This window comes from Malaya genurostris, chromosome 3, assembly GCF_030247185.1.
Source record: "Malaya genurostris strain Urasoe2022 chromosome 3, Malgen_1.1, whole genome shotgun sequence".
In the NCBI taxonomy this organism is placed as follows: Eukaryota; Metazoa; Arthropoda; class Insecta; order Diptera; family Culicidae; genus Malaya; species Malaya genurostris.
In genome coordinates this window covers 134,322,550-134,341,826 of record NC_080572.1, presented here as the reverse complement: position 1 = coordinate 134,341,826, position 19,277 = coordinate 134,322,550, and the positions used below count along the sequence as shown (strand labels likewise).

General features: G+C 36.6%; 1 protein-coding gene across 3 annotated transcripts in view; it reads left to right on the top strand.

Moving 5' to 3' along the window:
* LOC131436715 (metabotropic glutamate receptor 8-like) overlaps positions 1-19,277 on the top strand; it is a 498,361-nt gene that overhangs the window by 56,565 nt on the left and 422,519 nt on the right. For all 3 annotated transcript variants that reach the window (XM_058605585.1, XM_058605584.1, XM_058605586.1), the window contains exon 2: positions 2,546-3,342. In XM_058605585.1, coding sequence (XP_058461568.1) covers positions 2,599-3,342 — 744 coding nt within the window. In that variant the 5' untranslated portion in view covers positions 2,546-2,598. The remainder of the gene's footprint in view (positions 1-2,545; positions 3,343-19,277) is intronic.

The following is a 19,277-nucleotide window of genomic DNA, read 5'->3' as shown; positions in this document are numbered from 1 at the left end:
AATTCAGAGGCGGATTTTATAAACAGTTACAAGGGGCACCAATGGGTAATCCGCTCTCCCCGTTTTTATGCGAATTGTTTATGGCAAATCTTGAAGAACTTTTGAAAAACCAGGGATTATTACCTAATCGCTGGTGGAGATACGTTGATGATATATTCTGTATCATCAAACGCAATGATTTATCAACTTTCTTACAAATGATTAATAACTTACATAAAAACATTAAATTCACCTATGAGGAGGAGAAAGACAACAGTTTACCTTTCTTAGATATCCTCATTGTCAGAGAGGCAAAAACCTTAAATTTTGAGATATACAGGAAGCCAACCAACACAGATCGGGTCATACCAAATACTTCTAATCATTCCCACCAACACAAAATGGCAGCTTTCCACCATATGATTCACAGAATGCTGACCTTACCCCTTAAGAGAGATGCTGCAATAAAAGAGAAAAACTTTATTTTCGAAATTGGAAAGCTCAATGGATATCCGGAGCGTTCAATTCAAACAATCCTCGACAAAAAATTAAGATTGTTGAAAAAACAATCACTTACAACTCTGTCTCCCCCATCGGAAAATTTAAAAAGAATATCGGTAGACTTCAATCCAAACATTGCACATCCTTTAAAATCAAAACTAAATAAATTTGGTTTGGATTTAGTTTTCAGCAGCATGAACTGTCAATTGAAAAATTTACTAGGTTCTACAAAAGATCCTACGGATAATTTGAAAAAATCTGGGGTATACAAAATCTCGTGTTCTCATTGTGATAAAATATATATTGGACAAACAAAGAGAACTCTAGACATCCGTTTCAAAGAGCACGTCGCTGAAATAGCGAAAGCATCTAAAGAATTAGAGAAAGGACTACCACATCATTTCAAGTCAAAAGTAGCTGAACATGCCTTTTCTGAAGATCATGAACTCACTACCAACGACATAAAAATCATAAGACAAATTTCCAACCCATGGAAATTAGACACAGCTGAAAGTTTAGAAATCTTCAAAAATAACTCCATTTCTTTATTGAATCGTGACCAAGGAAATAAGCCCTCCTGGCTATTCAAGCTATTACCGACACATAAGATACAAATAGATTTAGGTAATACTTAATCTCTTATTATCCCACTTCTTCAGTTCGTTGCCCTCCGCTAACAATCAAATTACCGTTTCTACCCGTCTGTTACTACCTGTTTCTTCCCGTTTTTACCCGTTGACAATAAGACATTTCGTATAAAAGGAGCAGCATTACAGCATTCTTTCAAACAAACTTATAAAACCGATACACTGAAGAAGGATGTAAGTAACATTCCGAAATACGCGTATCTGTATTGTAACGTTTGTTATGCTTCATTAAAGTATAGTGACTTTGTGAAAGTGTAATAACGCGACAGTGAAATAGTGGAATTAAATGGTACAAAAATAGTGCAACTGTTGAATACATTCCGCTAACAGCTCCAGGTGAAAAATAGCAATTTAAACTAGTCGGTTTTTCAAGTGATTACATAACCTATAGAAAGGTTATGCAATCACTTGAATAAGAAGCAAAAGAAAGCAAAAACCATATTTATTCTTTTGTTTTATTTTTGTAAGAATGGATCATTTCAAGAATGTTTTGTCAAGTTTTTAAGTCAATCGAAGCAGAAATCATGTGACTGTGCGTCAAGCTCTTATTTCTTCGCAGTATGAGATTAGCAAAGATAGGCATGGCACTCACAAGATATCGACCGAAATTTTTCATAACATCAAACTTAAATGATAAGCATGTCCAGTGGAATTGTAGGCAAAATAACAGTAATGGTTAAATACTTCATAATCATAATTTACCCCAGTAATCTGACATTTTCCCTTCCGTGAAAGACTCGTCTACAATTGATCTAGTTCTAACAGATCAAAATCACATTTGAAGCTGATTACACATGCTGACTTTGATTCAGATCATCTACCTGTAACATTCAGAGTTTCTATTTAATGATAAATTGGTTAGATGACGAATGCTTCTCGAAGAATGGAATCAAACGATCATCGCAGTGACGCTATTTGATCCAATTCGAGGAGTAATGTAAATGAACGAATGACAAACGAATGTATAAAACGAACATGCACGATGTATACCAACAACGAAGAATGTATTAGTAGATTCGAGTTCTTCACGATTATAGCTTATTCATTTTCAACCTTCTCTATTTTGTGCGGTGGAGGTTCAACGTTATTCGAGACGTGTGTGAGTAATATAAGAATGTTCGCACTGAAGATGGATGAATGAATTAGTTACACGAAGAATATGTGCAACATTTTAAACGTTTGTCGAAAGGTAAAAATATCCATACAATTTAGTGCTTAAACATCTTCAAAATGATTTAAATTAGTTTTTGGGCCAACAAATGGGTTTGAAAGCTTTCACATTAAATTATATGTATTTTGATCAATTCAAAAACAATCGTTAAACGACTTTCGGTGAAATTACCCAGTCACATACCTAACTATCTGATAGATGACTACAAATTGAATAATTTTTATATTTATTTCTCAATTTGTTTCAGATGTTCATTACCTACAACATTGCTAAATAAGTCAGTAAATTCAAAGAGTAGAAATGAAGCTATTGGTGTTTGTATTTCGTGTTATGATATTATGTGGTTTGATAAGTGCTGGAATGAGTATAGGAATAAGTCGCCATGAAGTGAATCAAAAGATTTTGGATTTTCAAGAACAACACTATAGCGTACACGATTGCGGAAATGAGATAAAATTTGTTTCAAAGCGTGGTAACAGAAATCTTTTTCATTTGAAATCTTCCGCTTGTCAGAAAAAAATTACGTTAAAGCATAAGCGACATGGACTACAATATCATCGAAAAAAATCGTTCCTTGTACGTCCTAGTATTACCACAGAAGAACGTAATAACACAAAACGAGCTCAAGCCATACATTGGCCAGTTAAGCGTGAAGCAGTCGTAGAAGGAGATATCATCCTAGGTGGGCTCATGATGGTGCATTCTAGAGAGGATTCTGTTACATGTGGACCAATCATGCCACAAGGTGGCATTCAAGCCTTAGAGACAATGCTCTATACTCTAGACAAAATTAACATGGAAAACTTGATTCCCAATGTAACAATTGGAGCACATATTTTGGATGATTGCGACAAGGACACATACGGCCTTGAGATGGCAGTTGATTTCATAAAAGGATCAATCAGTAATATAGATGATGTGATGGATTATAATAACTGCAGTAGAGGACTTAAAAAAAAGATTATCTCTGGAGTTGTAGGTGCTGCATCATCAGTAACGTCCATTCAAGTTGCCAATTTATTACGTCTTTTCAGAATTCCTCAGGTAATATGTGTAGATAATCATAATATGTTTCAATAAGAACTTATATTGAAAAGTACTTTTGTATTAACGGTATACTTGCAAATTTTGAAATTTTATTGGCAAAAAATTAATATTTAAAGTAGTGTCAATCGTTAGCCACTACTCTTTCCTATGATGCTGGCAATTCACAGATACCCTTTTTGGAAAATTCGACCAGTTTAATCGCAATGCAATAATCGATAAATTGTTTTACTCCATCGTATTGAAAGAAGTGCTGAAGTCAGACAATGCAGCATCGACCTAAAGAAATAGTAATCGGAAGGAGCAATGTCTAGGATACACGGCGGGTGAGGAAGGAAATCCCATTTGAGCGTTTTTAAGTATATTTTGACCTGGTGTGCAATAGGTCATTTGTGATTTTTCAAAACCAGTTTGTCATTTTTAGCGGTGTATTGTGGCCGATTGCAATGCTCAGCTCAAACGCATCAATTGTCGTCGATAGACCACTCCTGCGATCCTTTTGCTCAACTCCAGTTGCTCATAGTACATCACACTCAGCTGGTTCCACCATATACAGATAATGATAATGCATGGCCGGGGTATCCATATATTGCCCGATGTTTTGGATTATTGTAATAAAACCATTTTCCATGGCCAGTAACAATTCAATGCAAATAATCTTTTTTTTTTTTGTACCATTGCACAGTGGTTTGAATCGATAAAAACGTGAACCTTTTTCTCTAACTTTTAAACCATTGATCCGATATACATAGTTTCTTTTTAGAACTCATTAACAAATAAAAATAGGCGAAGCCTAATATGATAAAAGTCCATTTCAACAACTGTTTTTCCCTTAAGAGATGGAAAAATGATGTCTTCTACAAAGTGTTAGAACTTCTAACGAGAAGAAACTTCGCCGAGAAAACTATAGGTCTAAAAAAAAAGGTATATAGGAAATCCCTTAAAATCAATTTTGTGTACATACCTTTTTTGCAATTGTTTTCAATGTTCAGAGAGTTACTTAAACGTTAAATATACAATTTTGTAGAAGACTGTGTACGATTTGGCTTTTTATTAAAAAGGTATTTAACATTTTAATTTTTATATACATTAACTTTAACTACTTATAAGAAGTAGGTTCGCAGACCAAAAGGCGCATACATATACTTTTTGGAAAGCTAAATCAAGTAATATAAAGTAACGAAATGCGTAACGTGGCCCTTTTGAATTGTGTAAATAAGACAACGAAATATAGAGTATTCAGGAAAAACGCACAAAAGTAAAATTGTTTATCGGCCAAAACTACAGCTACAGCACCAAACGACAGGGAATCATCAGATGATAGATCACCGTGAGGACAACTTCATCCTAATATTACAACAGTGTAAACATTGCAATAATTTTAATGTGGAACACATTTTTGTTTTTTATATAGGAATGCAAACTAGAAACTCAAGAAAAATACTTGTAGAAATATGGTCAGGTTTTGAACAATTACAGCTCAGTCAATTTTGTATCAATTATTAATATCATGTCACCATTTGATTGGAAATATTTCTACGCATTGATTTGAATGTTCATAGCCATGTATTTTTAATAGTATATCATTGAAATGTTGATTAATAGCTAGCAGTGTCCTATTTTGCATGCAAAAAATCTCCGGCATACCGGATTTCCCTGCCGTAGTCGACGGTTTTGAAGGAGTAAGCGATATATCAAAGGGAAAGCAGCGCTCTGATTGGTCAATCGATGCAAAAGCGAAGCTGTTGGAAGCACACGAAGCTATAAATATAAGCAAAATTATAGCTAACGTTTCAGTCTTACACGTAGCTTGCTAGAGTTAGGTTGTTGCTACACAGCAAGACAAAAAGTGCCATAAAACGATTTGAAGCTTTAATTGGTATGCCCTGATCTTGTGTCATGATAGATTGGATGAAATCCCATGTTATGTCGTTTCGCCTGAGAAATTGACAACTACCCCAGGGTAAATTTTGAGTGCATAAGATTAATTTCTTCTTTATATAAGATGAACTCGATTGATAATGAGAAAAAGTTTATCTCTTCAACCGAAATCGCAGAATGGTAGTAATGGATGGTAGAGAAACGCTATATAAATAACTACTTGCATACAAAATTTGAACACAAGCTTGGCGAAAAGAAGCTTAAATATCGATATCTGTATCGCAAGCATATGCAAACATATAGTTGCATACATTTGGGCTATTCATGTAATTTCGTAAGCTAAAGAACAAATACAAATCATGACAAATATAGTCTATATTTTGGGTTCGCGTGTTCGGTGTTGGTTCATAATAAAGACTAAGCAGACTCTCGTGCATTTGCGGATTCAAAAGTGTGACGATTAATTGAAAAAGTCGATCATTAGAAATTTTGGTTGCCTTGTTCCACATCAATGGCTCGAACAACCCCATGGGGCTGATCCTTGTAGTTTTTATTTAATATTATGAGTGAAGTAATAAATTATGAATTGAAGATTATGTGTGAATTACAAGGGGAGGACGCTTAGAACAATGTGAAAATCACACATTAACACAATGCGTTGGCGCATTTATCAATATTGGCACTTTCGTTTTCATACAGTTGCACAGTTGCGGCACACAAGGGCTCAGTTTTGACAAGTAGCTGTTTCATGGGGAACAGCGTGGCACACTTTGACTCACAGTATATTACGTGTTTTTTTTTTAGAGGCACAATATAGTTTGTGTTAAGCGACTCTCCCCTTGGTGAATTATTATTATGTAACATTAACAGTAATAGGAAGATCGTTGCTTGTTTTAAATATTTTGTAAGTTATATCAATTTACGGAGGCCGGGATGTTACGGCGCAACTATCCTAGAGATTAATAGCTGCTGCGCTGCAGGTGAGTTAGACATTGCCAGCCATCAGCTGCGCATGTGCGAAGCGGCTCAGTGATCAGCTTGGCACGTTGAAGAAAAGGAGATAGTAGCTTGTACGCTCGAAAGAAATCAAGGTCCCTGAAAACAAGTTCTGAATCTCGTTTTCGTTTCCTTCGCACGAAAACAACTATTGACATCATTCCAGCACCGGCACGGTATTACTGCACTACCGGGTGTGGAAATTTCATATTTTAATGTCGAAAACATCCTTATTTTTTATATTGGGGTGCAAATCAGAAACTCAATGGAAAACACACGTAGAAATGTGGTCAGGTTTTAAGTACTTACAGCTAAATCTATTTTGTATCAATTATTATTATTATTTCATCATTTTATTGGAAATATTTCTATGGTGCGATTTGAATGGCATAGTCATGTATTTTCAATTATATATCATTGAAATGTTGATTAGCCCTTTAGCCCTTGGGCTTAAGCAGTGTGCCTTAAACATTATATTATTGAATAAAAAAAAAGAAATGTTGAATAATGGCTACCACTGTTCTATTTTGTCTGCTAAAAATCTCCGGCGTACCGGATTTCTCTGCCATAGACGACGGTTTTTAAGGAGTAAACGATATATCAAAGGGAAAGCATCGCTCTGATTAGTCAATCGATGCAAAAGCGAAGCTGTTGGAAGCACGCGAATCTATAAATAGAAGCAAAATTAAAGCTAACTTTTCAGTCCTACGCGTAGCATGCTAGAAGTAGGTTGTTGCTAAACAGCAAAACAAAAAGTGCAAAACTGCAAAACGATTTGAAGCTTTAATTGGTATGCTCTGATCTTGTGTCATGGAAGCTCGGATGAAATTCCATGTTATGTCGTTTCTCCTGAGAAATTGACAACTACCCCAGGGTAAATTTTGAGTACTTAAGATTAATTTCTAATTTATATAAGATGAACTCGGTTAATAATGAGAAAAAGTTTCTCGCTTCAACCGATATCGCAGAATGGTAGAGAAACTTAACGCTAGAAAAATAACTACTTGCATACAAAACTTTAACACAAGCTTGGCGAAGAGAAGCTTAAATGTTGAAATCCGTCTCGCAAGTATGTACAAAGACATAATTGCATACATTTGGGATATTGGTGTAAATTCGTCGGCTATAAAACAAATACAAATTAGGACAAACAATGTTCGGTGTTGGTTTTTAATCAAAATAAATTTAAGCAGACTCTCGTGCAATTGCGGATTCAAGAGTGTGACGATTGATTGAACTGTTTGATTGTAGATCATTTGAAATTTTGGTTGCCTTGTTCTACATCAATGGCTCGAAGCCCCATGTGTTTGGCTGATCCTTGTAGTTTTTTCAAATACATTTGAATTCATTGACATTCATTTATTGTTTCGGTCGTACTGATCATAAAATAGCTTTAATTTTTATCAACCGCGGCACCGTCGCAGCGTGTATGAAATAGAACAAAGCACGCATCGGCTGTGTTGTGTTTTATTCTTCTTTCGGTGTACCACACCGTCATTCTATATGACGATCTGAAAACTTTGACACTCATCGCCCTGTAACTGCAGAACCGGAAGTGAGATCCGGATGAAATTTCACAGTAGCTTAAAATATAATAAGAGCTTTAATTCAAATGTAGATGTGTGAAAATCGGTTCAAGCATCGCAGAAAAATCGAAGTGAGTTCTATATTTTAAGTTTCTCTCCGCCACTTTCGGTGCTTCCGGAACAGGAAAAGGGGGGACCAGTTGTGCCGAATTTAGCTTCCATGCTTACAAACTAACAAGCTCTGCAAACTAGAAGAATTTATCAGATAGTTTTATGGGATTTGTACCTGTTTTTGGCCATCGTTTGTGAAAAAATACTAATGAAATTGGTAATTTTCCACTTGTCACGCTTCAGTTCCGGAACCAGAAGTCGGATCTGGATAAAATGTTCTAGAAATATTTAGGAAACTATAAGAACTTTCATTTGAATCTTAGTTTGTGAAAATCGGTTGAGCTGTTTCAGAAATAAATGAAAGCCCACTTTTTCTCTAATTTTTACATATTACCATGTAAGTCATGGAACTATAAGACCTTTTATTGGAATCTTAGTTTGTGAAAATCGGTTAGGCCATTTCTGAAAAAAGTGAGTGCATATTTTTTCCATTTTTTTACATATCATCCTATATCTCCGGAACCGGAAGTCGGATTGGGACGAAATTCAATAGTGGGCTATGGGATCATGAGACCTTTCATTTGAATCTTAGTTTGCGAAAATCGGTTCAGCCATCTCCGAGAAAAGTGAGTGCATATTTTTGTTACATACATACACACATACACACATACACTCACACAGACATTTGCTCAGTTCGTCGAGCTGAGTCGAATGGAATATGACATTCGGCCCTCCGGGCCTCGGTTGAAAAGTTGGATTTCACAGTGATTGCATAGCCTTTCTATATGAGAAAAGAAAAAAGGTAATTTTTCGAGAGCCACCCTACTTCACTTCGAAAAATTAATGCAACCCGATCAATTGAAGAGGTAGGTAGACAGTTTCTTAAGCAAAGTTGTTCATAACAAAATTTAATACAACTTTGCTGTGAAATGCAATAGTTCTTAAATTCCATTAAGAAAGTTAGAATGCTAATTTAAATCCAAACTTAGACCACCCTAATGATCTTTTACATAACAAGATGCGCCAGTTGATTACAAATAGCTTTTGTGAAGATACAAACTAGAAAAAATAATATTTCATAGCGCAAATATTTTTGTCTCGATAATTTCCCGTTTCGGACCACTGTTCATTGGTAATCATTCATTTACGTTCTTGTCGTACGTTTCTTTCAGTTTTAGCTTTGATACAATTAGATTCTCCAGTGTTTGATTATGGAAGATACTGTCAGGTGCCGTGTTAGGTCATCTTGCATGACGAAACCATATCTTTTTTTCTCATTTAGATTATGGGAGTATAACAATATCCGTATATAATTTTTGGAAAGGTTCGAACGATGTTGTCGTAATTTTCATCGGAATTTTATTTAACATGCCCACCGCTGTTACCAAATGTTTTCACATTTTCGAACGGCGTGCGGAAGACGGGAGCGAAAAGGTTTATCTTTTCGTTTTACCGTTTTTATATACGTGGAAAACTGTAAATCGGCTGTCTCAGTCTTATAATACAAACGAATGTTGTTTACTGTCCGACGTTTCGGCCTTTGATGTAGGCCTTTTTCAAGGAAAACTAAAAAAAATTATTGTGTTACATTGGCAAAAACATAGAGCGTTGAACAAATAATACAATGTAAAAACTTAGTAAAGCCTATCGTTTATAGTCAAAATATGTCGATGTCTGACCCGACGTTGTCTGGTCAAATTTAGAACATGCTTTAAGATACTACGAGAAATGTCATATTTCCAATATTACCAAAACAGTTAATCATCGCTCCGATGTACACCACTTACGCTGGTATTCTACATTCTATCAATTCCATGAAATACGATATAAAAGGACAACTCTCCGATAAACGCTAATACAGTTTGGAAAATTACCTTTACTTAATTCAAAGTACAAAATGTGTAAAAATAATACAAAATTCAGAATCAATTCACTTTTGCTCGATATGACCACCTTTTGCCTTGACTTGATGACTTGAGAGAGCGATGGAGTTGCTTTGTTTGGCCGAATGTGACTTGCGGGTATTTTGGCCCACTCGCGGACAATAACTTTTTTCAGCGCCTCGAGACTGGTGTATCTTTTAGTTCGGACTTTGCTCTCCAAAATGGCCCAAAGAGAATAATCCATTGGATTCGCATCTGGTGAATTCAAGAGCCATTGTGTGGACGTGATGAAGTTCGGAACGTTGTTTTTCAGCCATTCTTGGTTCACTCGAGCTTTGTGAGACGGTGCCGAGTCCTGCTAAAACGTCCATGGTCTGCCACCGAAATTTTTGTCTGCCCACGGCTTCAAAGCAACCTCCAGAATACTTTCCCGATAATATGTCGCATTTACCTTGACGCCAGGCTCGATGAAAACGATTGGAGAGCGCCCATCTGCGGTTACAGCGGCCCAAACCATTATCTGTTGCGGGTGCTGCCTCCTGGTGGCCAATCGATGACTCAAATTCTCGTATGAACGGTCGGTCAAGTAAACCCTATTGTTTTGAGAGTTTACGAATTGCTCAGTTGGTAAAATTTTCTCGTCAGAAAATACAATGTTCGGAAATTGACCACTTTCGGCCAACTCCCTTGCTCTCTCAAGTCATCAAGTCAAGGCAAAAGGTGATCATATCGAGCAAAAGTGAATTGGTTCTGAATTTTGTATTATTTTTACACATTTTGTACTTTGAATTAAGTAAAAGTAATTTTCCAAACTGAATTTATGGCCTTTTTAATTGGTTACACTTCCAGTGCCGGACCTTGTACACAGCACTTTGCTAAGCTTTTCAACGATAACGTTACTTAATAACATTGATAAGCTCATTGTTTTTTTATCACCATGATGAAACCTTCAGAATAGTCGTTAAATTAAGTACTTCAACGTTCAACGCTCTATGTTTTTGTCAATGTAACACAATAAATTTTCCAGTTTTCCTTGAAAAAGGCCTACACCAAAGGCCGTAACGTCGGACAGTCAACAACATTCGTTTGTATTATAAGACTGAGACAGCCGTTTTACAGTTTTCCACGATTATCACCCCAGTCGAAATCAAGTATAACCTTTTTTTATATATATAAAAAAAGGTAAAGAATTCGTTCAAACTTTAGAAAAAATTTCCGAGGTCCGGATGGGCGAATGTCATATACCAATCGATTCAGCTCGACGAACTGAGCAAATCTTCGTGTGTTGTGTGTGTGTGTGTGTGTGTGTGTGTGTGTGTGTGTGTGTGTGTGTGTGTGTGTGTGTGTGTGTGTGTGTGTGTGTGTGTGTGTGTATGTGTGTTATCAACAAAGAGGTCGAGATCTCAGAGATGGCAAGACCGATTTTGATCAAACTAGTTTCAAATGAAAGACTCAAATTCTCGTATGAACGGTCGGTCAAGTAAACCTTATCGTTTTGAGAGTTTACGAATTGCTCAATTGGAAAAATTTTCTCGTCAGAAAATACAATGTTCGGAAATTGACCACTTTCGGCCAAATGAAGCAACTCTCTTGCTCTCTCAAGTCATCAAGTCAAGGCAAAAGGTGATCATATCGAGCAAAAGTGAATTGGTTCTGAATTTTGTATTATTTTTACACATTTTGTGCTTTGAATTAAGTAAAAGTAATTTTCCAAACTGAATTTATGGCCTTTTTAATTGGTTACACTTCGAGTGCCGGACCCTGTACACAGCACTTTGCTGAGCTTTTCAACGATAACGTTACTTAATAACGTTGATAAGCTCATTGTTTTTTTTTATCACCATGATGAAACCTTCAGAATAGTCGTTAAATTAAGTACTTGTGACACTGTACGTAATTTATGCAAACAAAATATTTGTTATGCAGTCAATAGTAAGAATTGTTTTAAATAGTTTTTGATTCAGTATTTATGTAAATGACCATTTTCTCATAGTATCTTAAAGCATGTTCTAAAATTGACCAGACAACGTAGCGTCAGACATCGACATATTTTGACTATAAACGATAGACTTTAGTAAGTTTTTACATTGTATTATTTGTTCAACGCTCTATGTTTTTGTCAATGTAACACAATAAATTTTCCAGTTTTCCTTGAAAAAGGCCTACACCAAAGGCCGTAACGTCGGACAGTCAACAACATTCGTTTGTATTATAAGACTGAGACAGCCGTTTTACAGTTTTCCACGGTTATCACCCCAGTCGAAATCAAGTATAACCTTTTGTATATATATAAAACCTGTTTTAATCCACCTAGTGGTGTAATGATGCCTTTCTCAGATCAATCATACTATCATATATAATACTGTGGTATTCTTCAAAATTATTTTTCTTCGATTCTTAAAAGAATAACCGAAATCGGTTTGTTTGACCGTCTACTGATAAAAACCATCAAATTGGAAAAGATTTGAGGTCGATTTAAAAAAAAATTTTAAGGTTTTTCCCCATTTTCAGTGATGGTATACAATTTTTAACACACTTTACCCTATATTTCCGGATCCGGAAGTCGGATCCGCATGAAATTCAGGAATAACGCATAGGACTACAGGACCTTTCATTTGAACCTAAGTTTGTGAAAATCGGTCGCGCCATCTATGAGAAAAGTTAGAACACATATTTTCTTTTTTTTTGCACATTTTACCCCATAACTCCCGAACCGGAAGTCGGATCCAAATATTATTCAGGAATTTTGTATGGGACCTCAAGACCTTTGATTTGAATCTAAGTTTGCGAAAATCGATTCAGCCATCTCTGAGAAAAGTTAGTGCACTTATTTTCACAATTTTTTGCACATTTTACCCCATAATTCCGGAACCGGGAGTCGGATCCAAATAATATTCAGGAATTTTGTATGGGACCACAAGACCTTTCATTTGAATCTAAGTTTGTGAAAATCGGTTCAGCCATCTCCGAGAAAAGTTAGTGCAAAAAAACGTTACATACACACATACGCACATACACACACACATACACACACACATACACACACAGACATTTTGCGTACTCGACGAACTGAGTCGAATGATATATGACACTCGGTCCTCCGGGCCTCGGTTCAAAAGTCGGTTTTCACAGTGATTGCATAACCTTTCTAAATGAGAAAGGCAAAAAGGCGAAAAAAATTTTTTTCTTCGATTCTTAAAAGAATAACCGAAATCGGTTTGTTTGACCATCTACTGATAAAAACCATCAAATTGGAAAAGATTTGAGGTCGATTTAAAAAAAAATTTTAAGGTTTTTCCCCATTTTCAGTGATGGTGTACAATTTTTAACACACTTTACCCTATATTTCCGGATCCGGAAGTTGGATCCGCATGAAATTCAGGAATAACGTATCGGACCACAGGACCTTTCATTTGAATCTAAGTTTGTGAAAATCGGTCGCGCCATCTATGAGAAAAGTTAAAACACATATTTTATTTTTTTTGCACATTTTACCCCATAACTCTCGAACCGGAAGTCGGATCCAAATAATATTCAGGAATTTTGTATGGGACCTCAAGGCGTTTCATTTGAATCTAAGTTTGTGAAAATCGGTTCAGCCATCTCTGAGGAAAGTTAGTGCACTTATTTTCACAATTTTTTGCACATTTTACCCCATAATTCCGGAACCGGGAGTCGGATCCAAATAATATTCAGGAATTTTGTATGGGACCACAAGACCTTTCATTTGAATCTAAGTTTGTGAAAATCGGTTCAGCCATCTCCGAGAAAAGTTAGTGCAAAAAAACGTTACATACACACATACGCACATACACACACACACACACACACACACACATACACACACACACACATACACACACAGACATTTTGCGTACTCGACGAACTGAGTCGAATGGTATATGACACTCGGCCCACCGGGCCTCGGTTCAAAAGCCGGTTTTCACAGTGATTGCATAACCTTTCTATATGAGAAAGGCAAAAAATAGGTAAAGAATTCGTTCAAACTTTAGAAAAAATTTCCGAGGTCCGGAGGGGCGAATGTCATATACCAATCGATTCAGCTCGACGAACTGAGCAAATGTTCGTGTGTGTGTGTGTCTGTATGTGTGTTATCAACAAAGAGGTCGAGATCTCAGAGATGGCAAGACCGATTTTGATCAAACTAGTTTCAAATGAAAGATCTCCTCATCACCCAGAACGCTATTGAATGGTTTTGAAATCGGATGTTTACTTGTTGAATTATACGAAGGTTTAAGTATCTGTCACATGTGACCTTGAAAACAGAATATGTTTCCAGACTTAGATTTCGCACGGTAATAGCTATCCAACTAGCCATAGTTTGTTAAAATCCGTCCATTTTTGACGGAGATATCGACATTTTTGTGTAAGCGACTTTTCCCCCTATTCCAGTGGTAGGAGTTTTGAGCGCTGTATGACAAAGCAATGCTTGGGAGCAACGTGAAACACAATTTTTTATACTGTTACATACAATTGTTTCTATGTACCAAGGAAACTGTGTATAGCATCCTTTTTCGTGACATTTTGTGTCGGACCGATTTTAGCACGGTTCGCTTTTGGCAACATAATCGTTCGAATATGGCATGTTAACCAGATGATGGCTGAATTTTTGAGTCGAAAGCAATCCCATAATTATATTGTTTTAAGCTACTTACAGCATTAAATGCTGGAAGAACATAACACTCATATACCATTCGCATCAGTTCGTCGAGATCAGCAAATGCGTGTGTGACAAATAATTTCACTAAATTTTTTTAGGAGATGACTCAACCGTTTTCTACAAACTCGGATTTATATGAAAAGTCGTATGCTCCCAAACAAGGTTCCTGAATTATGTTTGGATCCGGCTACAAGTTGATATGTTATGACTGATTTCCACAAACTTAGATTCAAATGAAAGGTCTTCCGATCCCAATTCAATATTATATACCGTCACTTAAACCGGCGAAACAAAAAACGTAAAAAATGTTCTAAACTGATCTCAAAACTACACATATCGATAGTCATTATCAGTAGGCAACAAAACAAACCGATTTCGGGTATCCTGGTTCCCGGCATCCGGTTCCGGATGTACCGGAAATAGTGGTCATATATAAAGTAATAGATCTCACTCACTTTTCTCAGCGACGGTTGGACCGATTTCCACAAACTTAGATTCAAATGAAAGGACTTCCGGTCCCATACGGAATTCCTGAATTCCATCCGGATCCAACTTTCGGTTCCGGAATTATAGGGTAAAGAGTGTTCAATATTGTACACCGTCACTTGAAATATTTTCGGATGCGACAAACATTTAAATCGTAATTTAGAGTGCGTACTAGAAGAGTTTGTGTGTCATGTTAGTTGGTGGCCGTACGAACCGACTTTGATTATACCGGTTCTCGGGTTCCGGTGCCGGAAGTGCATATAATAGTGAACCCATTTCGTTTTCTTAAGGATGACTTACGCAATCAAAGCACTGTTTTATTCTGTATGTTATGCATAAACAATCTCTTGGTTTCTTTCAAAAATCGAAGAGAAATATTTTAAATAGAATACCACAATATTATATGTACATGAGAAAGGCATCATTATACCACTAGAAGGATTAAAACAGGTTTTTTCCAAAACAACCACATCATGTTACAAACTTACCAAGGAAATCAAAAGCAAAAACCGATGCATATGTTAAGAACTGAAATAAAAAACGTTAGACAAACGTAAGAAAACACTGAAAACGTTACAAATAATTATTTACAAATCACCGAAGTTTATTAGTAATCTTCGTGAAGTACAAGAAATATTAAATAAATATCACGAAACACCAACAGGAGGACATATCGGACAACGTCGATTGTACCTCAAATTAAGAGAACTATATGCGTGAAAATTCATGAAAAAGTCTATTGCTAATTTCATTAAGGCCTGTGAGATTTGCAAAAAGAGTCCTATTTCACCTCCAAACTTGAAATATAAGTTTAAACAGAAGTTCGAACTGAAGGTGATGTTGTACATTGCCATTTCCGAGAAAGGTATTTCTAAGCCATGGCTCAAACCCTCTGATCTACAATCAATCAAAATGTGTACCAGAACGAATGTTTGAAGAAAATTTTGATCCCGTTCCTTCTAAAACATCATGCTGATGGATAATACGTATTTTGGCCGGATAAAACGTCATCGCATTACTCCAAAAAAAAACACTCCATCGTTCCTGAATACCCATTCGATCCCATTTGTACCCAAAAACCACAACACGACAAATCTGCCTCAGTGTCGCTCAATCGAAGATTACTTCGGGGTTTTGAGCTCCTTGGTGTACAAAAATAACTTGCTGGACTTTTGTCGTGAATACGACTCACTTTACTATGGGGCGCCTTTTCAAAATTTACCCTCTGAGAGAGTGATAAGTTTTTGATCGTGAATATCTCCTGTTATATCTAACGAATCAACATAATTCTTGCTACATGCCATCGGAAATATGATCACAATTTTATGATAAAACTTTCAGTTGTGTGACATATTCTCAAATAGTTCAAAATTAAACTTTTCTGAAATGTTTAGTATAAACGAGTATCAAAGAAGATAATTCATAAGGCGCGTTTGCCTTTCTCGTATTTTGAAAGCTCATAGCTCAGTGATCTGTAGAAGGATTTATATAATCTAACTACCAATAGAATCGAAAATCTTCAACTTGAACGTGTATTACAACAATATTGAAGTTTTTCATTAGTACACTATTGAAAAACCCTTTTTTATTTAACCCATGACAGCACCAGCCAATCAGAACGCGAGATGTCTGCATCTATACAAGAGCATCCATATAAAAGTTGAATGGTTCATTTTTCCTACCATTTGCTGAGCAACTCTTCCCGAAACAAGACACACGACAGCAACATCGAGGACCTGTCGTCTCATTGTTTCCCGATATGAATGCACGAGACACCGTCAGCACAATGACACCGAAAAAGGCAGCCAAAAAGTCCAGCAAGGCCCATTGCCGAAACAAGACACACACGAGAACCATCTCAGATCTCAATATTTCCCTACCAAAAGATTGATCAAGATGGGAGTTAAAATAATTTGTACCGTCACTAACACATTCAATTACGAACGGCAATGCGAAAGCGAAAGTGATGATTTTGAACACATCTTTATACTAGTTTACAAATATGCCGTGCGAAACTTTCACTGTTTCTCGTTCTGCGTATAGGAAAGGAATTCTAACAAAGGGGACGTCCGTCCACCGCTACCACTAGCACGTATAAAAGGAAATGTGATGTGAGAAATAGCGTCTATTGAATACGCAGTCCTTGTTTGTCGGGGCTGTGCACGAACACACAAACTTAGGCTTCAGCGCATTCAAAGTAAGATCTTAAAGATGATTCTAAATCTACCCCCTTGGACAAGGACTAGTGAAGTACATGAGATGGCCTCTCTGGATATACTAGAACAAAAATTCGAACAATACTGCACGATATTTGAAGAGAGGTGCTCAATCTCTGAAATACAAATAATTCAAAATTTGTACGTACTCTATAACTCCGGTTTGGAAGTCGGATCCGGACGAAATTCAGGAAATCCGTATGGGACCGGGAGACCTTTCATTTGAATCTAAGTTTGTGAAAATCGGTCAAACCATCGCTGAGAAAAGTGAGTGAGAACCATTTTGGTATATATGACCACTATTTCCGGTACTTCCGGAACCGGATACCGGGAACCAGGATAGCCGGAATCGGTTTGTTTAGTTGCCTACTGATAATGACTATCGATTTGTGTAGTTTTGAGACCAGTTTAGAAAAATTTTCACGTTTTTTGCTTCACCGGTTTAAGTGACGGTGTACAATATTGAACACACTTTACCCTATAATTCCGGAACCGGAAGTCGGATCCGGATGAAATTCAGGAATTCCGTATGGGACCACAAGACCTTTCATTTGAATCCTAGTTTTCAAAATCGGTTCAGCCATCTCCGAGAAAACCTAGTGAGATTATTTGACACATACACACACATGCATACACACACACACATACATACACACACACACACACACACACACACACACACACACACACACACACACACACACACACACACACACACACACACACACACACACACACACACACACACACAGACATTGCTCAGCTCGATGAACTGAGTCGAATGATGGTATATGACACAATTTTCACTAGTCGGTTTTTCAAGTGATTGCATAACCTTTCTATATGAGAAAGGCAATAAACAGATAATTATGCAAAAAAAATATGCAAATGAGAAATAGCGTCATTTAAGTTAAAGCAGCTACTCTGATCGTACGAGACAGCGTCAGCACGATGGCACCGAAAAGATGGCAGATTTGTACCGTCACTAACTCATTCAAGTACGAACGGCAATGCGAGAGCGAATGTTGAACACATCCTTATACTAGTATGGGGTCGTGTGAAAATATGCCATGCGAAACAGGGTTGCCATATATACAGAATAATCTGTATTATCATTATTATTATTATTATTATTATTATTATTATTATTATTATTATTATTACTATTATCATTATTATTATTATTTTTAAAATCACTCTTGCATACCGAAGATCGTAGATACATTTCAGACCAGGCCATTGCAATTGTCTCGTACTGAAATTTCGAGAAGAATCAGATATCTTCGAACTTCATAGCTTCAATAAAAATAAGCTACAAATTTGTCGTACCTAGCTTCCTATATTAGCAATTTAAAAAGGAATTGTTTCAAAGTTTGGAATATATAGTTGTAGAATAGTAGCTGTTTAATGTAACTAATCTGTACTTTAATGTAGGTGTATCCCTTCAAGTTCTATTAGTGAAAAAGAGGAAAGCTTGCACAATTCATACAACCAATCAACTAACTGATATTCGGAAAAGTGATGGGAGCGTGTCAGTTTTTTCGTATTCATGACATCCAGTTATGTCTCTGACATTACTCACCCGCCTTTTTGGCTGCCTTTCTACTGGTTTTCGGTGCCATCGTGCTGACGGTGTCTCGTACGTTCAGAGTAGCTGCTTTAACTTAACTGACGCTATTTCTCACATCACATTTCATGTTATACCTGCTACTGGCAGCGGTGCACGGAGAGCCCTTTTCCAAAATTCCTTTTCTTGTACGCAGAACGGGAAACAGTGAGACGACAGGTCCTCGATGTTGCTCTCGTGTCTCTTGTTTCGGGAACATATGCTCAGCAGATGGTAGGAGAAAGAACCACTTAACTTTTATATGGATGCTCTTGTATAGATGCAGACATCTCGCGTTCTGATTGGCTGGTGCTGTCATGGGTTAAATCAAACAGGTTTTTCAATAGTGTACTATTGAAAAACTTCAATGTTGTTGCAATACACGTTCAAGCTGAAAATTTTCGATTCTATTGATAGTTAGATTATATAAATCCTTCTACAGATCACTGAGCTATGAGCTTTCAAAATACGAGAAAGGCAAACGCGCCTTATGAATTATCTTCTTTGACATTCGTTTGTACCAAACATTTAAGAAAAGTTTAATTTAGA